The sequence below is a fragment of the Anastrepha obliqua genome, chromosome 4 (assembly GCF_027943255.1).
Source record: "Anastrepha obliqua isolate idAnaObli1 chromosome 4, idAnaObli1_1.0, whole genome shotgun sequence".
Taxonomy (NCBI): Eukaryota; Metazoa; Arthropoda; class Insecta; order Diptera; family Tephritidae; genus Anastrepha; species Anastrepha obliqua.
The window spans coordinates 114,085,794-114,108,857 of record NC_072895.1 but is presented as its reverse complement, the minus strand read 5'-3'; the positions used below and the strand labels follow the sequence as shown (position 1 = coordinate 114,108,857).

Sequence of the window (23,064 nt, the reverse complement as noted above, 5' to 3'; positions counted from 1 at the left end):
TCCATCATTTGGTATTTCATGCTTGGGGATTTGAATGGTAGACACGCACTAACCTATTCGGCTACGGTGATCGCAATTGATAATTAAGGAGGGGCATTTACTATTGATATAAGTTATTGTAACATAAATAGCAATCGCAAATTTTTTTTGTTTTACAGATTTTTTACGCATTAAAAAAATTTTGAATTTAAAAATTTTCTTGAACTTAGAAATTTCTAAATTTATAAATTTTTTAATATTCAACACTCTACTTATACAGGAAAAAAACATATTCGGTCTTTTCATTAGCGTAATATTAATTTTTAATTAGCGTAATTTCTCCCGCCAACATTTTAATCAGCTGTTCGTAAAACTTGCAAATTGTTCCTGGTTTTGCGTTCATGTACTTTTTTTTTGATATTTTTCTCTTTGCGAGCGAGTGCTCGGAAATTAAGTTAGTGGATAATTTTTACATGAACAGAAAATTCCACAGCAAAATGCTGTGCTTTGCATGGGTTTGCTGGTTTTGTTTACGAAAATGCTCTTTTATTGCGATACTATCGTGTGTTTTGCAATTTTATGTTAAAAACTCTCGCTTATCAAATCATTTATGAACCCGAATTTGAATTCAGCACGTCAAAGTTCTTTAGAAGAGTAAACGCTGATTTCTGATTCAATTTCTTGCCTGTGTTACATTCTAGTCAAATCTCAAACTAGATTCAATTTTTCTAATATCAATTCGTAGTTCCGGTGCCTTTATTACAAAACCATGCATTCATCATAATCTCTGATACATTTTTCCACTCATTCATTTATTCACACACTCCTTTTACTACATAACAATAATAAACTATAACTAATAATATCAATAATCATAAATAATTTGCATTATACAATGACGAATAATATTGTTTTGCATTAGAAATACCTTATGTCATAGAAAAATGAAAGAAAAAAAACTGTAAATAAATACTCGCAATTAAATTTTCGTAGACAGCAACACAACAAATTATAGCGAATTAAACTGAAGTGTTTACAAACAAAGAAGAATACAAAACTATTCGCTGAAGCTGTGGTGCTCATATTTTGCATGTATGTTGAAAGAAAGCTCGTAATTTGAAGCCAAATATCGACAAGTCGGATCAAATGCAACAGCAAAGCACTCATTCCATAAACATCTCTCTCTCTCTCTCTCCTTTCTTACAGTCTCCAATTTATCTTATATTCTTAGCAAAGCGTGCCTGCAATTTCGAATCTATGCGCTCTTCGATCTCCAGTATTTTATATTGTCAATATTTTTAATTAGCTTAAAACCATAGGTTTATTCATTTTTCTATAATTTAATTTAGTTTCAATGTATTAAAAATAAAAAAAGTTGTTTGTAATGTAAAAACCTCTACTTTAATTGCTAGTTTTTGCGTGTTATCATATTATTGTTGTGTTATAATTGCGTGTTATACTGTTTTTAATACCAACTTATTTCAGTAAATAATTTTGTTGATGTTGTTGTTGTTGTTGTTGTAGCAGATAAACATTCCCCATACATAGGGGGAATGCTGCTGAAGTGATAGTCCTTGGCCGAATATAAATCCGGGTCGTTCCGGTAACGTGGAACCGACTGTCGTGGGAAGTTGTCTTCCATAAATGTTTTACGTTCAAAAATCAAATTTATTATGTCCTTCCTAAGGTTTACAGTAAAGTAGCATTTTTGCGCCGCTACACAAAGGACTTCAAAGATCCGTATACTACGAAGCTTCTCTACAACTGTTTAGTTCGTTCAAAACTCGAGTATCCCTCTTTATATGGAATTCGATCTAAAATTTATATGCTACTAGAATAGAATTGGTGCAATGTAAGTTCATTCGGTTTGCACTCCAACCGAATAAATTTTGAAGAGCCATTTCCCTCTCATAGTTCACGCTGTATCTTAATTAGTTTAAATACACTTGAAAGCAGAATAATACAATAGTTCACTCTCTTATGCTTATTTACGACGTAATCAGTAATTCCATTGATGGTTCTGAACTTCTCGGGCTGATTAGTTTTAAAATACCTAGTAAAGCTCTTCGTGTTCCAAATTTATTTTATCTCTTTGTGCTAACAGTCAATTATCTTTCTCGTGCACCTTTAACCAGAGTACTTTTCGAATATAGTCTCAAAAAATATATATGCATATTGATTTTTCATTTCCAAGATCTGCATTTAAATCTTCCATTAACGCTCTGTACTGTTAGTTTACATTGCCGTTTTATGGGAGATGTTATTAACATTTACGCATGTTGTAAGCAAAATTATACACCTCTAGTCTGTAAGATATGCCGATCGTGCTTTAAACTAAATCAATTGAATTGAAAGCGAAATGTATGACTACTTTTAAGTCTTGTCCTCATTTTATACCTGTAGTCTGTAAGGTTCTGTAACGTTACATTTAACATTCATAACGGTAGATGGTTTTTTTTATAGCCGAAATGCACTCGGAGGTTTTGCCACTGTCTACCGAGAGGTGACCGCTGTTAGAAAAACTATGACATAAGGTAATAAAATTATAAAGTTTGTGATCAGCAGGGAAATTATGTTATTATGTCAGAACTATGTTGACTAGTTTATAAGTAAGATATTCATCAGCTGGTTGTAAAGATTAATTAATTATAATTAATTAAATTAAGCATTTTGAAATTGAATGGGGTATTTATTATTTTTATATTTTTTTTTATATTTTTTTATATTAAACATATTTTTACGGAAATACTTCGAAATTTTTAAATTTAAATCAACTAGTGAAAGCAACTATGGAAATCATTCTCTTAAGTCATTCTCATAAGTCAATACGCCGTTTTGTGATAGGCAAAAAGCTTAGTAATATTATCATTTTTTTATTAATTATTATTATCATTATTTTATTTTTTTATTAATTTTTATTAGTATTATCATTATTTTTATTTTATTTTTTATTAATTATTATCATTATTTTTATTTTATTTTTTATTAATTAATATTATAATTTTTTTATTATTTTATAATTATTTATTAATTACTATCGTTTCTTTTATTATTTTATTTTTTTTTTAATTCTTGATTTTTATTTTTTTTTGATTATTATTATTATTATTTTATTTGTTTATTACAATAATTATTATTACTATTATTACTATCATTATTTTTATTATTTTATTTGTTTATTAATTATTATTATTATCGTTTTTTTATTATTTTATTTTTTTATTAATTCATGATTTTTATTTATTATTGTTAATATTTTCAAAACTCGAATTGTGCAATAAATTTTTCGATGTTAGCGCAACATGCTTACAGTATTTGGGCAGTATACTGTAATTAAAATAAAATGCGCGGCTTTCTAGGCATGCAATTATTTCTTCCATATGATAATTAATTGCGTTTTTTTGCAGTGAAGTTGCACATTAACAAAGCAAATTAAATGTGTCATACATATGTATGTATATATTGTAGATATTACAATCAGTCGTACACTGTACTATAACAGTATGCACACACATACAAGTAGGTTATTTGTAGCTACTACACGCTTAATAGCAAGTCACTTTATGTGAGACTTTGTTCTAGCGAAATTTGTTCACTGCTTTAAATCATCAAAAAATCATCTGGTAAAGGGTTGTGATTAAAGTATGAAAAAATTTAGTATACAAATGAAACAGTTTCGACATTTTTTCATTTCTTTCTCTTTGGAAGGTGTTTTACTAGTTTTTATTTCAATATACACTAGGGCGGGTCGATTGAAAAAATCGCTCATTGCTCTGTGAGAATCGTATTCTAGGGATCAAAATAAGAAACTTTGCCGAAGGAACCATACCTCTAAAACGAATTCTGACGTCCCCCAATTTGGGTCGAACGAAAAATCCCACTTTGACCCATTTAGAGTGCTCCAATCGAGTCCCAATGTATGACCGACCCCCACTAACTTTGGACGGCCGACCCACCCATGCTAGTGGCACACCCCCTGGAACTCCCCTGGGGGGTTCCCCATATAATCATTTCAAAATATCACCATTTTTGGCCTTTACATGAGAAAAGAAACTAAAAAGTTCGACCCAAATTGGGGGACATCAGAATTCGTTTTAGAGGTATGGTTCCTTCGGCAAAGTTTCTTATTTTGATCCCTAGAATATGATTTTCACAGAGCAATGGGCGATTTTTTTGCCTCCCCACAAATCGACCCGGCCTAATATACACCTTTTGTTTAGCTAATAGCTAAAACATTTTAATCCAGTTTTGTATTGACTTCGACACTTTTTTATAGCAAATTATCATACAGACACTTACATTATATATTACTTTGTTTTTCTTGTGGCAATTTGAACTCTAAATGCCTTGCCCTGGCTTATGGTAAGTAGCCTTACTTTTTTCATCTAAATACAAGACAATTTCCCTCACGGTTTAAGCGAGATAACACATGGGATGAAAAGTCCCGGGCCTAACACATAAATGGCACTAGTTTTACTGCATTCACCCCTTTTTCAGTTATTAGTACTAATCTTAAAAAGACAGCTGTTAAAATTTCATGATATTATATTCATTAAATCAAAAGTTATTGTGCTTGTGTAACAATGGGTGAAAAACAATTTTGTGTTTCAATTTTATACTGCCTCTTGATGGGAAAGCAAACCGTTCAAGTGAAGCAAAGGCTTGAAAAGTGTTATGGGGACTCCGATCCATCAGAAACAACAATAAAACGATGGTTTGCGGACTTAAAATGAGAGAGAGTGTGGCAGAGACACCGATTATGCACAACGCAGTGGACATCCAAATGAGGTGGTAACCCCAGAAAACATCAAAACAATCTACAAACTCGTTTTGAATGATCGAAATGTGAAGTTGCGTGAGTTAGCTAACATCGTAAAGATATCAAAAGAACGCGTTGACTTTATGTTGTATGAGCTTCTGACTATAAGAAAACTCTGTTCAAAGTGGGTGCCGCATTTGCTCAATGTTGACCAAAAGCAAGAACGTGTTGCTGATTGCAAAACTACATAAATTGAACTTCGAATTGCTCACACATCCACTGCATTCGCCAGATTAGGCTCTCAGCGACTACTGGATGTTCGCAAACCTAAAAATATGCTCTCTGGTAAGGAATTTCGCTCGATTGAAGAGGTTATCGCTGAAACTGAGGCCTATTTTGAGCCCAAAGATAAATCGTTCTACAAATGTCGTATTGAAATGTTAGAGCGACGCTGGAATGATTTTGTTGTTCTTGATGGAAATTACGTTGATGAATAAAGCTAATATTCAACCAAAAAAACGTGTTTTCTTTGTTAGGTCCGGGACTTTTCAGGCCATGTGTTACATATGTATGTATAAAAATTACTCAAGCTGGGGTTTGTTTTGGTTGTTAATGAATTGCCAATTTTAACCGTAAATCACCACAAACCACATATTTTTGTAGACAGTTCGATATATTTCTGCTCGTATACAACCGCGATCACTATCGGAGGATTGAGCCGCAAAAAAACTGGAAGACTTGAGTCAACACTTGAGAAAAGGGCAAAAAATGTTGCTAGGCGAAGTAATTGGGTGGACAAATTTAAATTATACGGTGTCAATTTGAACGTTGCATATGTGGAAGATTGAAGTTGCATGCCTTTGAGAATATCATAGATACTGCAAACCGCATAATCCATCTCATGTGCCAGAGCATATTGTTCATAGTTAAACACTTATGCTTCCATTTAGGAAACACAATCTTATATATTTATATTTGATATAATACGTTGCCGCCATTTCTATCAAAATAATCATTTAACAACAGCCTCGCTTTGAATCGATGCCCTCGAAACAATGCACGCTTCCTCCTCTTACTGGTATGTGGCGCCCATAGCAATACTTGAAACCGACCTGCGCCCATAGCAATACTTGAAACCGACCTGCGCGCATAATTGAGTAATATTCGCAATACTTCATAAACAATAATCTAATTTAATCAGTTATTCGCTACAGATGCTACAGTTATTCGCTGAAAGAAAATCGAATAATCTTCTGAGTTGAATGTTCAGCATAAAACAATTGAACAGTGGATAATCGAATCATTTTTACGATCGAATTTTGTTCTACGATAAGATTAACTTTTCTAAGGTGACTCACATGCCCAGAGCTAATGGCTGTAAGAAGAAAAAAATATATTATATATATATTTATACTTACATACATATATAAATTTAAAAACATATTAAAAATATATATGGGCCTGCTTGTCGAACTTCGCTACAAGTATTGGTGTGCGTTTTGGGTTTTTTCGTAAACCTGTGGGCTCTATACCGATTTGCCGCCTCCGAACGCTGGGTAACTTTTTCATGACAGACATGCTCCTGATAGTTTGTTTTGCCCAGGAAAAAAATATTTTGTTGCCTTGCAGCTGATTTTACAAGAAAATAATCTATAGTCTTGCACGCGGACATTCGACATGGTTTTCCTATTATTTCATATCATTATCATCAAAATTGATTTATTTATATGCAATAAAATAGCGATTTGCCATTAATTTGTAATATCATATTTTATCTTATCACTTTTTTGGATGCATACGCACAACGAAATCCTTTTACTTACCTGATATTGTAATAAAATGTTTGACTGATAATTGGAATAGGTCTGGTCAAGCATTTAAAAAGGGTGGAAAATTTAATTTTTTTTACTTTTTTATTTTTTTATCTTCAGATATTAATATTCATTTGAAAGCTCTATCGGTAGGTTGCCACTTCCAGAGAATACCATTTTTCCAAGGTTAAAAAACATCAATTGTATTGTAACATAGGGCCTCTTCTATTCGCCACTTCCCCGCTATCTATATTTATGCTCGATTAACTTAACGAAAAATTTGCATGCGAAAGCAACAGCAAAGGTATCGAATAAGATTCGCCGATATTCACGTTGAGCTGGTTAATTTGACGGGACTTTGAATTGCAGCTTCACAAAAGCTATTGGACTATTAGCTTTAAAAGTAATAGCCGTCACGGTCAAACGGTCAAGTCCCACAAAACAGCGTTCGGCGGTATCAAAAATACAAAATATATGTACAACTTTTAATTTATTGAAAAAGTTGTCATTTTAGAACAAATCTACGCTAATGATCATCTCGTCAACTTAAGCTAAGCTTTTCTCATCATTTAAGGTAAACTCTCCAATAGTCCTAGAGTACATAGAGAAATTAAACTGCTTAAGAATTTATAACTACATTCAGCGGCTCTGTCTTCATGACCACGGAAACGAGGAAGATGATGAATTAACTATAGAGAGGCTGCGGCAACTACACCAATACAATCCTAGACCTTCTTGGCCAGGGACATCACCAATAAAAGAGAGCTTAAAAATAGGAGAATAGCATAAAATAATTGTACTGGCAACACACAACGGCACAACGTGACTGAAATACCTACTAGGAGGATATAACCTCAAAAGCTGTAAAAACTTTATTAACCTACAACGAACTGTGGGTATTTAGAGATATTCAAACAAGTCTCAATAAACTGTGAGGCCATTTGGATGGTTGCGCGATATAGTCGGCTGAATCGTTTGCCTTTAATAACTATCGAGAAGACCTCGAAAAGTATTTGGCCGAAGCGAAAGAGAGAGCTCGTCTATTGGCTACAATCGAAAGTCCTCTTAGACTTCATAAATGCATTTAGCGTAAGCGAAGTATTGTAAAGAGTGATTGAAGTGCATACCTAGTGATGCCATACACATATGCGTATATCTATATCTATATTATCTCTCAATCTTCCTATCAATATGACGCGGTTAGTACTGTTGAATACCGTTATAGTTTTGTAGTGCTGCTAGTATGTAAACATTGATGGCTACAAAGCTTAATTCGCCAGCAGTTTCAATTCAGGAGAAATAAAGTCTAAGTGGTTTTTGCCCCTTGGCAGGCATAACGGCAAACCTCCAAGTGTATTTCAGCCATGAAAAAGAGTCTGACACCACCATCTCACGCCAATTAAATGTTAGAGTGAAAATCAATATTTATAATGCTGCTCTTTAGAAAAATTCGCTCTACGGTTGATGAAAATTAAAAAACACAAAAAAGAAAAAATATTCTAATATAGTAAAATTATCGAAATACTAAAAAATGTAATATTTTGGACTTTGTAACCATATTGCCACACGCAACTTGAACTACGCAGTAGCAACTGCTGTATATACTTACAAACATACAAATGCATTTCCCTACTTATTACAAAAATTTTATGGTGGTTTACTTTTCGCGCTTAACACTAGTACTAGCGTGTGCATATACATATGTACATACATATGTATTTGCATAAAGGAGTATATGCTTCTCATCTAATCAACAAAATTAGCCTCCCGCTCACGAATTTCTAATAAAAATGTTAATGCCATTAATCGTGCTGACGTGGACATTCATGATGACATCAGTATTTTGTTGCCGCCACTGTGGCATACTGTTAATGCTCTATGCTAGTTAATCCTCATTCCAGAATCAGAAAAGCATATGCATACAAAGACAAATTAGGCATGTATGTATTTACATAGTACATATGCATGTATGAATAGCTGATACCATCTGATATTAATTAGTTGAAGTAGAAATATCGATAAGCCCATATGTATATATGTATGTATGCAGAAATTGGATTTAAAATAAATATGTACATATGCATGAATAATTATGTATGTATTGTAGTATGATGCAGTATATGGGTCAATTACCAAAGTCATGAATTTAATCTGAAAGCTTTCTTTGAATGTCCCTCACAATTACATGCATCCATATGTATGGATATAACATAAATATGCATTTGTGTGGTGGTGCATTTCTCAACAAGCCAGTGATCATTAATAAACTGCATATCAGGTGAACCTTGCGTAAAGCTTTTAACTCTGCGCACCAAATCTTTGTGGTTGCTTTGCCATTTTTTGCTGATTCATTTTCTTTAGTGTTATTGACATTTTTGTATATTGTTGCTGGAAAATTTCCACTGAATTGCTACCACCGGGTGACTACTATATGAAAAACTCGTATTTCTTTAGAGTTGCGTGTGGGATGTTCATATTTACATACGGACATACATATGTATGTGTGCCTTAATAAACAATAAACCAACCAGCTATTTTGGTTTCGTTTTCTTATTTTCACAAGATAAAATACAATATATCGGGTGTTTTTTTAGCTGCATGAGAACTGTCCATATCGATAACTATGTTTTGACAAATGAAAATTACAAACGGTGTTAACATTTCTATTCAATAAGGTTTGGCAACATCACGCATCGCTTAACGCCAGACAAACGCTTCCCAATTGTGGAAATTTACTTTGAAACTAAATATGTGCGCAACATTAGTAGAGCGCCGGCGGCATCATTGGTGCTTATTTCTTTCGGAATGAGGGAAGAGCTGCCGTTACGGTGAATGGCGAGCGTTATCGAGCCATGCTGACTGAAACTTTGTTTCCAAAAATTAATCAGCTAAGCATCGACATTTGCCTCGAACAACACGGCGCGACTTGCTATACAGTATACTGCTACAACAACAACAACTTCCCATAAGCGCGCTTAACAATCGATTTATTTGAATGTTCAAGCCACCATTGACGGTATACGGCCAGATTTATTGGAAAAAGTAGTAAAAAATTAGACTGATCGTCCATAGTCGAGGCGAACATATGCAGGATATCATAGTCGAAAAATCAATATCATGAAATTATCGACCAAATTATAATAAAAAAAATCAATTCCAACAATATTTCTGTTTTATATATCATTCGAAGTTCTGAAGTTCTTAAAAAAACCCCGATACTTAGATACAAAGAACATTTGTGTGGCAATGAAGTGGGAGAGAAGTTTAAGAAAGACAACCTTCACGTGTGTTGTGGCACAAATACGAGATTATAAAATCTAGTTTGATAAAGCGAACTACTACGTTGAAATTTCAAAATATAAAACTTGTGTACATATGGGCTATTATTTTATGAAGTCATATAAGTATGTATATACCTATGTATGTATATTCCTATACTTGCATATGAGCCATATGACGAATGTTTGCTGTTAATATCCAAATTGCGTCCACTAAATGCATATGCCTAGGATACTAATGGTCCGATTATACATACATTTCACTACAACTTTTCATAGCTTTAGAAATCTTAAGGTTTATACATACGATATATGTACGTATGTATATATACTACAATATATATAGAAATCGTTGTATCGCCGTATGATTGGTGCGTGACTACCATTTACCGTTCGGAGTAGGCTTAAAATTGTAGGTCGTTCCATTTGTGGAACAACATCAAACTTGGCCGAATACCTAACAGAAGTGTACGCGGCAATTATTTGTTTACTTATTTTTAATAATACTCGTATAATATGCTTTGATTCTTTTTTTTATTACAATATAATATACATAATATGCTAATATGCTTTTCATGCATATTTGTAAAAATATGTGTATTGGTATCAATACTGGAAATATCACTTAACAAAACTTTCAGCAAAATCTAAATTCAACAGGTGCTAATTTTTCATGTTGTTCTAATTTCCGTATAATCAGACACTTGCAAAATGCATTCAACTGATTTTTATATGACAGTTTACCCCACATCTACACCTTCCACCAAATGTGTTGTAACATCTGTTAAACTTATGTTTTAATTTCTGTTTTTAATTTGTTTTTGATTTGCCGTCTTAACATTTCATTTTCAAAATGCCATCAAGCAGACGGATCGCTTTATTCACGTATGTAAACGGCGCGGTAAAATGAACACTACGGAATGACAGTCGATATTTAGGCAGTAATGGCAGGATATTTGGTGAACCAGCAGTTTTTACAGTGAAATTCTTGGTCTCCACCTGCCATTTCCGTCCTAACAGAACGCTTTTATTTTAATCTATGAAAGCTGCAGATGTGTGGTTAAAATGTATGCGAAGTTGTGCGATGTATGCAATCTTGTATTCCATCATCATTGGTTCGTATTCTTACGCTCGTCCAATCAGTCGTTGCTCAGATGAAAACAAAGTAGCATGAGTAGTGGTGATGGCATTATTAGCCCCTGGTGACGCTCAAGCATGCATGTCCAGCAGGCTTATATGTGTGCGCGTCGGGTGACACTCGTACTTGCTTCGTGTCACACATACTTGTTGTCGGCTTTTGCATGATGAAAATAAAAAATTTTAGATATTAGCGTCAAGCACCCGACACGCACACATATAAGCTGCAGAACATGCATGCTTGAGCGTCACCAGGAGCTATATGTTTTTCTTAAATCACCAACTCAATCTCAGTTTTGTCGTAAACCGCCATCACATCCCCTGTTATGTCAGCGAATCAACTAATTTCTTCAAATTCGCTGAGCGCCGGTTAACGGTCTGATGCTGGACGCATTCTGAATTCTTTTCAGCATGACTTCTTCTCTCATATGCTAGAAAACTTTATTTCACTGATATCTGTTTTATTTATTTCGAAAACAAATATAAACCGTAATTAACGATAACACCGGCACACAAAAAAAAAAAAGTGGGGAGTACTTTTGACTAGACCCATATATCCCTATGTATTTTGACGCGCTGAATCCGAATTCGGTGTCCGTTTTGCCCGTACACCCCCAAAATTTTAAGTAAATAGCGAAAAACCGTGAAACCCCATGAAAAATCGCTGAAAATCGCATTTATAGACGTTTGTCAATTTCAAAAACTTTTCTTATTATGAGTGTATTATACCTGATTTCAGTGTATTTTGACGCACTGAATCCGAATCCGGGGTTTGTTTTTCCCGTACACCCCCAAAATTTTGATTAAATAGGCTAAAACCGTGAAAACCGTGAAAAACCGTGAGAAATCGCTGAAAATCGCCTTTTTATACGTTGGTAAATGTTAAAAAGTTTTCGTACGAGTGTATTATACCTGATTTCAGTGTGTTTTGACGCACTGAATCCGAATCCGGTGTTTGTTTTGCCCGTACACCCCCAAAGATTTGATTAAATAGCGAAAAACCGCGAAAACCCGTGAAAAATTGCTGAAAATCGGTTCACGGTTTTTCGCTATTTACTTAAAATTTTGGGGGTGTACGGGCAAAACGGACACTGAATTCGGATTCAGCGCGTCAAAATACATAGGGATATATGGGTCTAGTCAAAAGTACTCCCCACTTTTTTTTTTTTGTGTGCCGGTGTAATTATACATACATATGTAAGTACATATAAACATACAGGGTCGGCCATATAGCGTTTGCTTTTTGAACCACCTATTTTTTTGAGAATGGTAACACAAATGACATGTCAAATAGGTTCATAATTTACTTTAAGGTTTGACATTTACGTAATGGGACGCTATACGCTTGAACAAAATTGGGAAATATTGAAAACCTATTTCCAAAGTGGTGAGTCTTCTTCTTCTTTTCTGATGAAGCTCATTTTCACATCGGTGGCTATAAGCAAAATTGTCGGATTTGGGGCTCAAAAAAAACACACGTTACTGTAGAGAAGCAAATGCATCCACAACGAGTCACTGTTTGGTGCGGTTTTTGGTCTGGCGGCATCATCATGCCATTTTTTTCGAAAATGAACGAGGAGCCGCGGTTACAGTAAAAGGCGAGCGTTACCGTGACATGCCCAACGAGTTGTTTCCAAAAATTGAAGAGGATGACATGGACGACATTTGGTTTTAATAGGACGGTGCAACTTGTCACACTGCCAAAGTTACACTCGAACTTTTGGTTACCGTTTTTGAAAACCGAATAATCAGCCGAAATTCCGATATCAATTGGCCGCCTCGGAGCTGTGATTTAAGCCCGTTGGACTATTTTTGGTGGGGAGCCGTTAAGGACAAATGCTATGCGAACCATCCAGAGACGATTGATGCTTTAAAACACGAAATCGAAGTTGCCATTCATGAAATTGGAGCCCAAACAATCGAAAATGTGCTTAAAAATTGGGTTGATCGAATGGCCTACTGTAAAGCCAGTCATGGCAGTCATTTGAACGATATTATTTTTCATTCATAAATGACAATGTTCAATCTTCAAAATAAAAAGAGGTTGTCTGCAAAGTCGGTTTACTGACGATAGTTTAACGTGATAACGTCATAAGAAAATACTGATTGAATGGTTGCATTTTTCAAAAGAAAATTTTAATTTTATTTGTTTGATACATATTTTGTATGGATATAGAGAATGAGTTAACATTAACATAACATATACTTTAACATAACATAACATAACATAACATAACACAACATAACATAACATAACATAACATGACATAACACAACACAACACAACACAACACAACACAACACAACATAACATAACATAACATAACATAACATAACATAACATAACATAACATAACATAACATAATATAACATAACATAACATAACATAACATAACATAACATAACATAACATAACATAACATAACATAACATAACATAACATAACATAACATAACATAACATAACATAACATAACATAACATAACATAACATAACATAACATAACATAACATAACATAACATAACATAACATAACATAACATAACATAACATAACATAACATAACATAACAAATTACCCCGTATTAAAGCACTTATCAACAGCTTTCATTTGATACCCATATTGTACATACACAACCAAAGGTTACCCGGGTCCACGTTTTGACCTATATCTCGAGACCCCAGTCACGGAGCAGATAGAAATAGTCTGAACTAAAGCATTCACCAACAGCTTCCATTTGATACCCATATTGTACATACACATCCGAAGGTTACCCGGGTCAACGTTTTGACCTATATCTCGAGACCCTATCTACCAATAGGTATTCAAACTATACGGAAATCATCTTCAATACCTACTTAACAATGTGTGTAAGTTTGGTTTAATTCGGTTCAAAGACACGGCGGGTCCACGTTTTGGCATATATTTCGAGACCCTAGTCATCAATAGGTATGAAAATTACCCCGTATTAAAACACTTATCAACAGCTTTCATTTGATATCCATATTGTACAAACACATTCTAGGGTCCACGTTTTGGTCTCTATCTCGAGACCCTAGTCACGGAACGGATAGAAATACTCTGAACTAAAGCTTTCACCAACAGCTTCCATTTGATACCCATATTGTACATACACATCCGAAGGTTACCCGGGTCCACGTTTTGACCTATATCTCGAGACCATATCTACCAATATGTACCCAAACAATACGGAAATCATCTTCAATACCTACTTAACAATGTGTGTAAGTTTGGTTTAATTCGGTGCAAAGACACGGCGGGTCCACGTTTTGGCATATATTTCCAGACCCTAGTCATCAATAGGTATGAAAATTACCCCGTATTAAAGCACTTATCAACAGCTTTCATTTGATACCCATATTGTACATACACATCCGAAGGTTACCCGGGTCAACGTTTTGACCTATATCTCGAGACCCCAGTCACGGAGCAGATAGAAATAGTCTGAACTAAAGCATTCACCAACAGCTTCCATTTGATACCCATATTGTACATACACATCCGAAGGTTACCCGGGTCAACGTTTTGACCTATATCTCGAGACCCTATCTACCAATAGGTATTCAAACTATACGGAAATCATCTTCAATACCTCCTTAACAATGTGTGTAAGTTTGGTTTAATTCGGTGCAAAGACACGGCGGGTCCACGTTTTGGCATATATTTCCAGACCCTAGTCATCAATAGGTAAGAAAATTACCCCCTATTAAAGCACTTATCAACAGCTTTCATTTGATATCCATATTGTACAAACACATTCTAGGGTCCACGTTTTGGTCTCTATCTCGAGACCCTAGTCACGGAGCGGATGGAAATACTCTGAACTAAAGCATTCACCAACAGCTTCCATTTGATACCCATATTGTACATACACATCCGAAGGTTACCCGGGTCAACGTTTTGACCTATATCTCGAGACCCTATCTACCAATAGGTATTCAAACTATACGGAAATCATCTTCAATACCTACTTAACAATGTGTGTAAGTTTGGTTTAATTCGGTGCAAAGACACGGCGGGTCCACGTTTTGGCATATATTTCCAGACCCTAGTCATCAATAGGTATGAAAATTACCCCGTATTAAAGCACTTATCAACAGCTTTCATTTGATACCCATATTGTACATACACATCCGAAGGTTACCCGGGTCCACGTTTTGACCTATATCTCGAGCCCTATTTCCAAAATAAAATATAATCCATGTTACTCGTGATGTAGCTTTCGAATGGTGAAAGAATTTTTAAAATCGGTCCAGTAGTTTTTGAGCCTATTCATTACAACCAAACAAACAAAGTTTTCCTCTTTATAATATTAGTATAGATATGGTAAATATTACCATACATTTTTTCCTTCAGATATAATAAAAAAATAATAATAATAACATTAAAACAACAGGTATTATTAACAAACTTGGTTTTATTTTAAATTCTTCAAGTGAATCAAATTAATAATAATCAATAAGAAGGCATATGCAAATACAAATACGTGAATTTATATATGTACATTTGCGCATATACATACATACATATATACGCTCACGTAACTACATATGAGCAAGGTAACTACATATGAGCAAGGTAACTACATATAAGCAAGGTAACTACATATGAGCAAGGTAACACTAATATGAGCAAGGTAACTACATATGAGCAAGGTAACTACATATGAGCAAGGTAACTACATATGAGCAAGGTAACTACATATGAGCAAGGTAACTACATATGAGCAAGGTAACACTAATATGAGCAAGGTAACTACATATGAGCAAGGTAACTACATATGAACAGTAATGAGCAAGGTAACACTAATATGAGCAAGGTAACTACATATGAACAGTAATGAGCAAGGTAACGACACATTTTTTCGTGCGTGCAGCCTGTTAAATCGAATTATAAGACGTTATCACGTCAAAAAAAAAGTTTGAAAAAATATTCATTCGTTTTTTTTTATAGCCGATTCAAAAAGCAAATTTTACATGGCCCACCCTGTATAAAGGTCAGTTTCACTCCCGAGCTAGTGCGTATTGAGGTCAAGTTTGTTTATGTTTTTTTGTTCTTTTCCCTCCAACTATTCTATACCAACACCACCCGGCAGTTGTGTGACACACCTCGAAACAATTTTCTTATACAAATATTTAATTGTACACTAAAAGCACTTGCATGATAAGAAACACATTGACGCCGCCTGCGCAGACAAACAGTAACAAGTTTTCTTTAGTAGAGTTAACTGCTTTTGCAGCTATGATTTGTACAAATGTACTGCATGTGTACATATATATGGATGTGTCATTATGCAAACTAATATGAAAATGTGTATTGTGAATGCATGGATGTAAACGGTGGGGAAAGATGTAAAACACAAGCTAATCATTAAAAATAACTGATACTTCCCGAAGCATTGCATAACATATGTATGTATGTATGTATTTTACATTTATCGTTAATATATTTGGTCAATTCTTCACGTTTTTGGTTTTCACAAAATTGCTTTTCATCGATTTGGTTTCTTATTTTCAGTAAATAAATTAAGAGAATTCTCTGATAATTCGATATTCCGGTAGTAGTCTTTTGACGCCGGTTACTACCACTTCCACCTACTTCCTTTTCCGTACTCTTCTTTACAAACACTTTTAATTTTTCAGCACATATGCATATACATATCCATACACATAAACTACTAAACAGAAAATAATTAACAATAGGAGCGCTCTCTCCCACATACAAACAACAGCATTCATAAGCATTTATTATTTATTTTATTTGCTAAACAATTCAACTCACATTTCATCAACGCAACGACTCGTTAAAAACTAAATACACTACTAGCTTTGAACTAACAAAATTCCTGTAAAGAACGAGCATATGAAAGCACAGTGGAAAATTGACGTATTCGTTGTTGAGTACGAGCTGTGTTGCCAGAAATTTCTTTATTTTGTAGAAAAGCTTTCGTAAAATGATATTAAAAAATTGCGTAAAAAAATTCGTTTAAACAAAGGAAAAATATTTCAAAGCTGGCAATCAATTGAAACGTGTTGCTCCAATATGTTGGCGTCGGAAGTGTGATGCCATATTAACGTTGAAATAAATGATAATAAACGGAAATGCGCGTTATTTGAACCTACCGCAATGATGTTTAAGAAAGGCTAATTACATGTGTGGTCTCATATTTATTGTAAGTTTAAGGCGATCCTCAGCTATTTCAGCACTTTAAACATTTAAATCTATAACGGAGCTGTGATATATAAACATTTAAATCTATAACGGAGCGGGATAATTATAGGTTCATTATAATATTGCTATAAAGTTCATATTTTATTTTCATTTTATCATTTTATTATTATTCGTCCTCAATGTTTTCAATTTGAACAAATGATACGAGTGGCTTATGATAGCTAAAATATGATACAAATGCTTTGGTTTCGATGTTGTCAACATATCCTTGAAATACTGCGTCAATTGTTGTTTTTGATCGTGTTGTCGATTCAGTGCGATTGTTACACATTTTTAAATTGAATGTTGTATTGAGAAAGTCAATTAAAGGAACCGCTGTGTCCAAAGCTAAATTTACGTTAAAATCGCCTCTTAAAATCATTGGAACATTATCGTAATCTTTTCTTAGTATCCGCGATACTTCTGGTGTATACTTTATTAAATTTTCGTGAATGAATTCCGTGATGCTATTTATTGATTGATTCGGTGAAATATAAATTGCCACAATTAAAACTGTTTTTCCATTACTCAATCTGGTTTTTAGTTTTATTTTCTTTTTGTTTTTTTTTCTGTCTATATTCACGACACTTTTCTGCATTATTTTTCGGCATAATTGCGGTAAATATTTAAAAATGAAAATATTTACGAATATAAAAATACGGACGCAATACAGCACACGCGGTTGCTATTATGAGCGTCGTAACGCGTATATTACACAGACGTACTAACATACACACAAACATTCGTAGGACGCTTGGTCTAAGCAAGTATTAGGTAGTGTATTATAGGTATACATAATGCCTTCTCGCTCACCGTGGCTTCGTAATACGCAGGCGCGCACACATACGTACTAGCATACATACAAACATACATACGTATGACGCTTGAACTAAACACCAAAGCAAGTAATAGGTAGTGTAGTATACATACTACAATACTCACTATACTAGCGTGGCTCAGCAGTACGCAGCCACACACATATACGTATATCAACATATAACGCTTCGTAGCCAAGAGTGTCGCTTTTTCGTTTCATCGAGTCTCAAATCACTCCCAACGATTCTAAAGAAGTTTTCACTTCAAAAAATAAAAGAAACCAATCATCGATGACCAATATTTGTTTCACCCCTACAGCTTAATAGTACAAAATGTCTGATTCCAACAATACGTCGTCCATGAGCAGTTTACAGCTACCGACTACGATTACAACGGATCAAAGGTTGGCTCCCGCTAGCACTGCACCACAAAAACTGAACTCTGGTTCCGCCACGGGTAACCCGCGCAATAAATGCGCACTCAAGCCTGGTCACTCGCTTATGGATTGGATACGACTTGGCAACTCAGGTGTGGATTTAGCGGGAACCCGTGGTCGAGTAACGCCGGTAACTACTGATGAGTTGGCGTTACATAATAAGCGAGAAGATGCTTGGCTCGCGATACGTGGCAAAGTGTACAATGTGACGCGTTATATGGATTTTCATCCGGGTGGTTAGTACAAAGTGAAATGAATTCAACTTGAAAGAAGGAGGTATGCATATTTTTTTTATTTTACACAGGTGTGGATGAACTGATGCGCGGCGTTGGTCGTGATGCCACTAAACTTTTCGATGATGTGCACGCTTGGGTGAACTATCAGCAATTACTCGTCAAATGCTACATTGGTCCACTGCGTACGCTGGTGAAAATGAATTCCATATCTGAAGGGAAACCTCCTGTGCCCGCCGCTAACTTTACTAAGCCACCCAGCAGCAATTCAGTTACTGCCACCAGCGCCAAAGTAGTGCCACGTTTTGATTGGATACAGAAGCGTCAAGATATTACAATCTATATTTATACACGTCAGCTTTGTAATCCCGGGCTGATCTTGCGTCGCAACAACTCAACAGCGCTCCAACTGCATGTGCAAATCGATCAGGCTTATCACCTTTTCGCATTTGAGCTGCACAACGAAGTGGAATGGCCGCCGAAGTCGGTGTGTGTGAATAGGGAAAGTGGAAAAGTTGAGCTAACGCTTACAAAAGTTGAGGCAGCATTGTGGACGACGTATGGCGCGCACACCGCGTCAATCGGTTCAGCCGATGCAATCGAAAAACTACAATATGAGTTCGAAGTAACCAAATGTGTTGATTTTAATAATGATTCATTCGAGTTAAGTTTGCGAGGGATCCAGGATGCGTTGATGGTGCTGCCGATTGGTTATCACGTAACAGTGGCGGCCCTAATAAATGGTAACTAAAGATGTTAGCTTTTGAAAAAAAAAACTAACTAAATAGTTCGAGCGCTCAGTGTTCGACGACTAACACTCTTTATTATGTACCTAACTTTCTTATTTATTTATTTTTACAGGTAATTTAGTACGCCGCAGCTACACGCCCGTTGATGATAAATTTTTTCAGCAATCATCCACTGCCAACGAAGTCGCTCTGACAAATCTAAATTTCCTTATTAAAAGCTATAACGATGGCATACTTTCGACACACTTGCGTCAATTGAAAACCGGTCAAATGCTGTTACTCTCAGCGCCACGCGGAAATTTTCAACTTCAACGTTTGCTGCCGCATCGTCAAATCGCGCTTATCGCAGCTGGCAGTGGCTTGACCCCCATGCTTAATATCATCGACCACTTGCTGAAACGAAATGCAAACCGCCTGTAAGTAGTTCAAATTTAAAAACCAAAACAAAAAAGAAATCAAATTAGTTAAGTATGAAGACGAATAAAAGAATGAAAGGTTATAAGGTTTGGTGATCCGAAGTAAAACTGTGACAGAACCACAGCTGGGGGATTTGACACTAGAATTGTGTTAGCTAATTTCATGCGTATTTTTACGCTCTTCCAATCAGTTGTTATTGAGACAGCAACGAAGTGTCATCTACGACGAAGTAACGTTAGTAATGGCCACATCCATTTTTTTTATAGCACTAACACCATCTCAGTTTTGTCGTACACAAACTGCTGTCACATACCCTGTTACGTCAACAAATCAGCTGATTCCTTCAAAATCGCTGAGAGCCAGTTAACGGTCTGATGTTGTCCACACCTTCTGAATTCTCCCCACCGTCATTATTTTTCCCAGAATTTCATACACAAATTTTCCGAATTTTTAATTAAATTATATATTTAATTTTATCAATGAGAGGTACTAATTCTGGCAGACGGTCATTAACCTTACTCCGCAACATTTATTTCGAGCATAATTTCGTAACACCTTTTTCTCTACTAATGCAAACACTACTGCCATGACGTAATTTTAGAGGAGAGAAAATTCAGTGCAAAGACTCAAAATAGCCAATTTATGTAACCAGAAACTAAGAGATAGTTTATTTAAACATGTAATTGTTTATAAACACAATAATGTAACCCATGAAACAACAGCTGATTCTGTCAAATTCGCGAACACTTTCTGTATTCTCTCAATCATGCTGTGAACCAGATAAAATCAGGAAACTTTTGACTAACTACGACTTTTTAATATTTTTGATTTTAACTAATGTAAATTATTAATGGAATTCTTTAATATTCTACTAAAATTCGTAGGTAATAACTTAATATTACTTTACCCAAGAACTGTTGAAGCAACAGTATAGCGCAACACACTTTTACAAATATAACTGTTTTTCCTACACTTTTGAGATTTGACAACTCATTGTGTAGAAGCTGTGGCTGAAAATTTTCATCAGTCATTAGCGCTTAAACCATATTTAGAATTGGTGCGGGTTGATTAGTTCCAACCAGTTTCTTTTTTTCAATTTTTATAATTTTTTTGAAAATGTGTTTTCAATATTTTTTGCTTAAAACTATCGATATACGTAATTTAAAAATATAGTTACAAGTTTCATATAAAAGTTTTAAGACTGGCCCTCATAGTTGTGCTGTGAGCTTTGCAACATCTTCTATACTTTTTCAGCCTTACACAGTCTGACATCTGGCCACGCTGTTGTGGAACGTGTTGCAAAAATACTTCCTTAGTGCCAAGGCGAATTCATATATGGTGGTGTTACTAGAACTGTTAATTTGAAAGTCTTGGTGCTGATTTGAATATCGAAGTCAGCTGCCTACTTTCCACAAACATCAATCAGAATGTAAACAAAACCGATCATTTTTAAGTTCACACCACCAAAACGAAATAAAACACAAATTACATTCCCATGGCAGCCGGTACTACGTTACCGGAATGCCTCGGATTTTTCCCGACCAAGGGCTGCCGCCCTAGTAAACTAGCCCTGTCTAGTGTACCGTATCTTACCAGTCATCTGTCGTCACAGGAGCAGACCTATACATCAAGTCTGCTCCATATACTTCTCTTCAGGACCAGCATCGAACCTTGGACTCGAGATTTATTACCACTGCGTTTGCCAAAAACGGGTCCAAACGAACTCGACATCGCTTAGATGCAATCAGTGCCATCTTAAGACCTGCTCAGGCCGTAAGACACACAGGGAGTGATCCACACGGTATGTGTGTTGCTCGCGCCATCTGGCGCCCCCAGCCCTTGTGGGTACCACACCAAAAAACAAATTAGCTCTTCTAGTAATATCATCTTAGGCATGAGGGACTAATCCATAAACTTCAAGCAGCTTTACCAATCCAGTACTCAAACATTTCAAAATCCTACTTAACGAGCAGATACTTTAGAATAAAGCAAGCAGATGTGTATTCAGAACTGAAAGATATTAATGCAGGTGTCCCGCAATTCAGTGTACTCGGACCAGTTTTGTATCTCTTGTATACTAACGATATACCCACATGCAGCAATACAACAACTGCAACATTTGCCGATGATACTGCAGTATTAGCAACTGATGAAAAACACTTAGAAGCAATTCAGAAGTTACAAGCATCGGTAAATGCAATTCAAAATTGGACCAAAAAATGGCGTGTCAAGTTAAACGAAACCAAGTCTGTGCACCTTGACTTCACTAATAGAAATATAAATTATAAACCAATATTTATCAATAATACGGCAATACCGCATGCAAATACGGCAAAATATCTAGGTATGACCTTAGATGCTAAGCTGAGATGGAAAGCACATGTCAAGAAAAAACACGAGGAGTTAATTCTTAAATACAAGAAAATGTATTGGCTGTTAGGCCGCCATTCTAAACTCTCTATTTATAACAAAATACTTTTATACAACCAAATACTGAAACCAGTATGGTCATATGGCATACAGCTCTGGGGCTGCACCAGTGAAAGCAACAAAAACATCATTCAACGATTCCAAAATAAAGTATTACGCGACATCGTTAGAGCGCCGTGGTACATTCGTAATAGCAATCTACATAAGGATCTTAATATAGACACCATTACGGATATCATAAAAAAATTCGCAAATAAAGATAAAGAGAGACTGCAACAGCACATCAATCATGAAGCAGCCAAACTACTTGTAACTGATGACCTCGCGAGATGATTAAAAAGGACGAACCGCATGATCTCTTTTCATGAAATTTTGTCTTTACTTGAGATGTTTTAATTTAATTAAATATATGTAAAATGAATTGCTTATTAGTTTTGTTAACTAGATTGCAATAGTAATAAAATAAATAAAAAAAATCTTAGGCGAGTATGAATGCGCCTTGAACTTTGTGATATTTGAAAGTTTGAAACACTTCAACGGCGTACAAGAAAATCTCTCCTACCCTTATTTACTTTCGTCTGGTGGAATCGGGCGTCTTGAAAAAATTAGAAATTTTATGTCGAGTTGCCTACTCAGAGTTTTTACGCTGCTCTTATTTTATTGAAAATTTCACACTTTCTTATCTTTGCAGCGACTATTTACGTCTTTTGTATTTCAATAAAACTCCAGCGGACATTTGGTGTCGCAATGAGCTGGAGCGACTGCAGGCAACTGATGAGAGGTTAGT

The 23,064-nt window shown here is 35.2% G+C and overlaps 1 protein-coding gene across 2 annotated transcripts in view; it reads left to right on the top strand.

Annotated features, from left to right (window-relative positions):
* LOC129246005 (cytochrome b5 reductase 4) overlaps positions 1 to 23,064 on the top strand; it is a 50,560-nt gene that overhangs the window by 26,717 nt on the left and 779 nt on the right. Inside the window, exons 1-5 of one of the 2 annotated variants that reach the window (XM_054884489.1) lie at positions 16,904 to 17,158; positions 18,331 to 18,684; positions 18,753 to 19,424; positions 19,543 to 19,846; positions 22,969 to 23,058. In XM_054884489.1, coding sequence (XP_054740464.1) covers positions 18,345 to 18,684; positions 18,753 to 19,424; positions 19,543 to 19,846; positions 22,969 to 23,058 — 1,406 coding nt within the window. In that variant the 5' untranslated portion in view covers positions 16,904 to 17,158; positions 18,331 to 18,344. Of the gene's footprint in view, positions 1 to 16,903; positions 17,159 to 18,330; positions 18,685 to 18,752; positions 19,425 to 19,542; positions 19,847 to 22,968; positions 23,059 to 23,064 lie in introns of those variants that run through there. The other variant, XM_054884488.1, reaches the window with a different exon arrangement.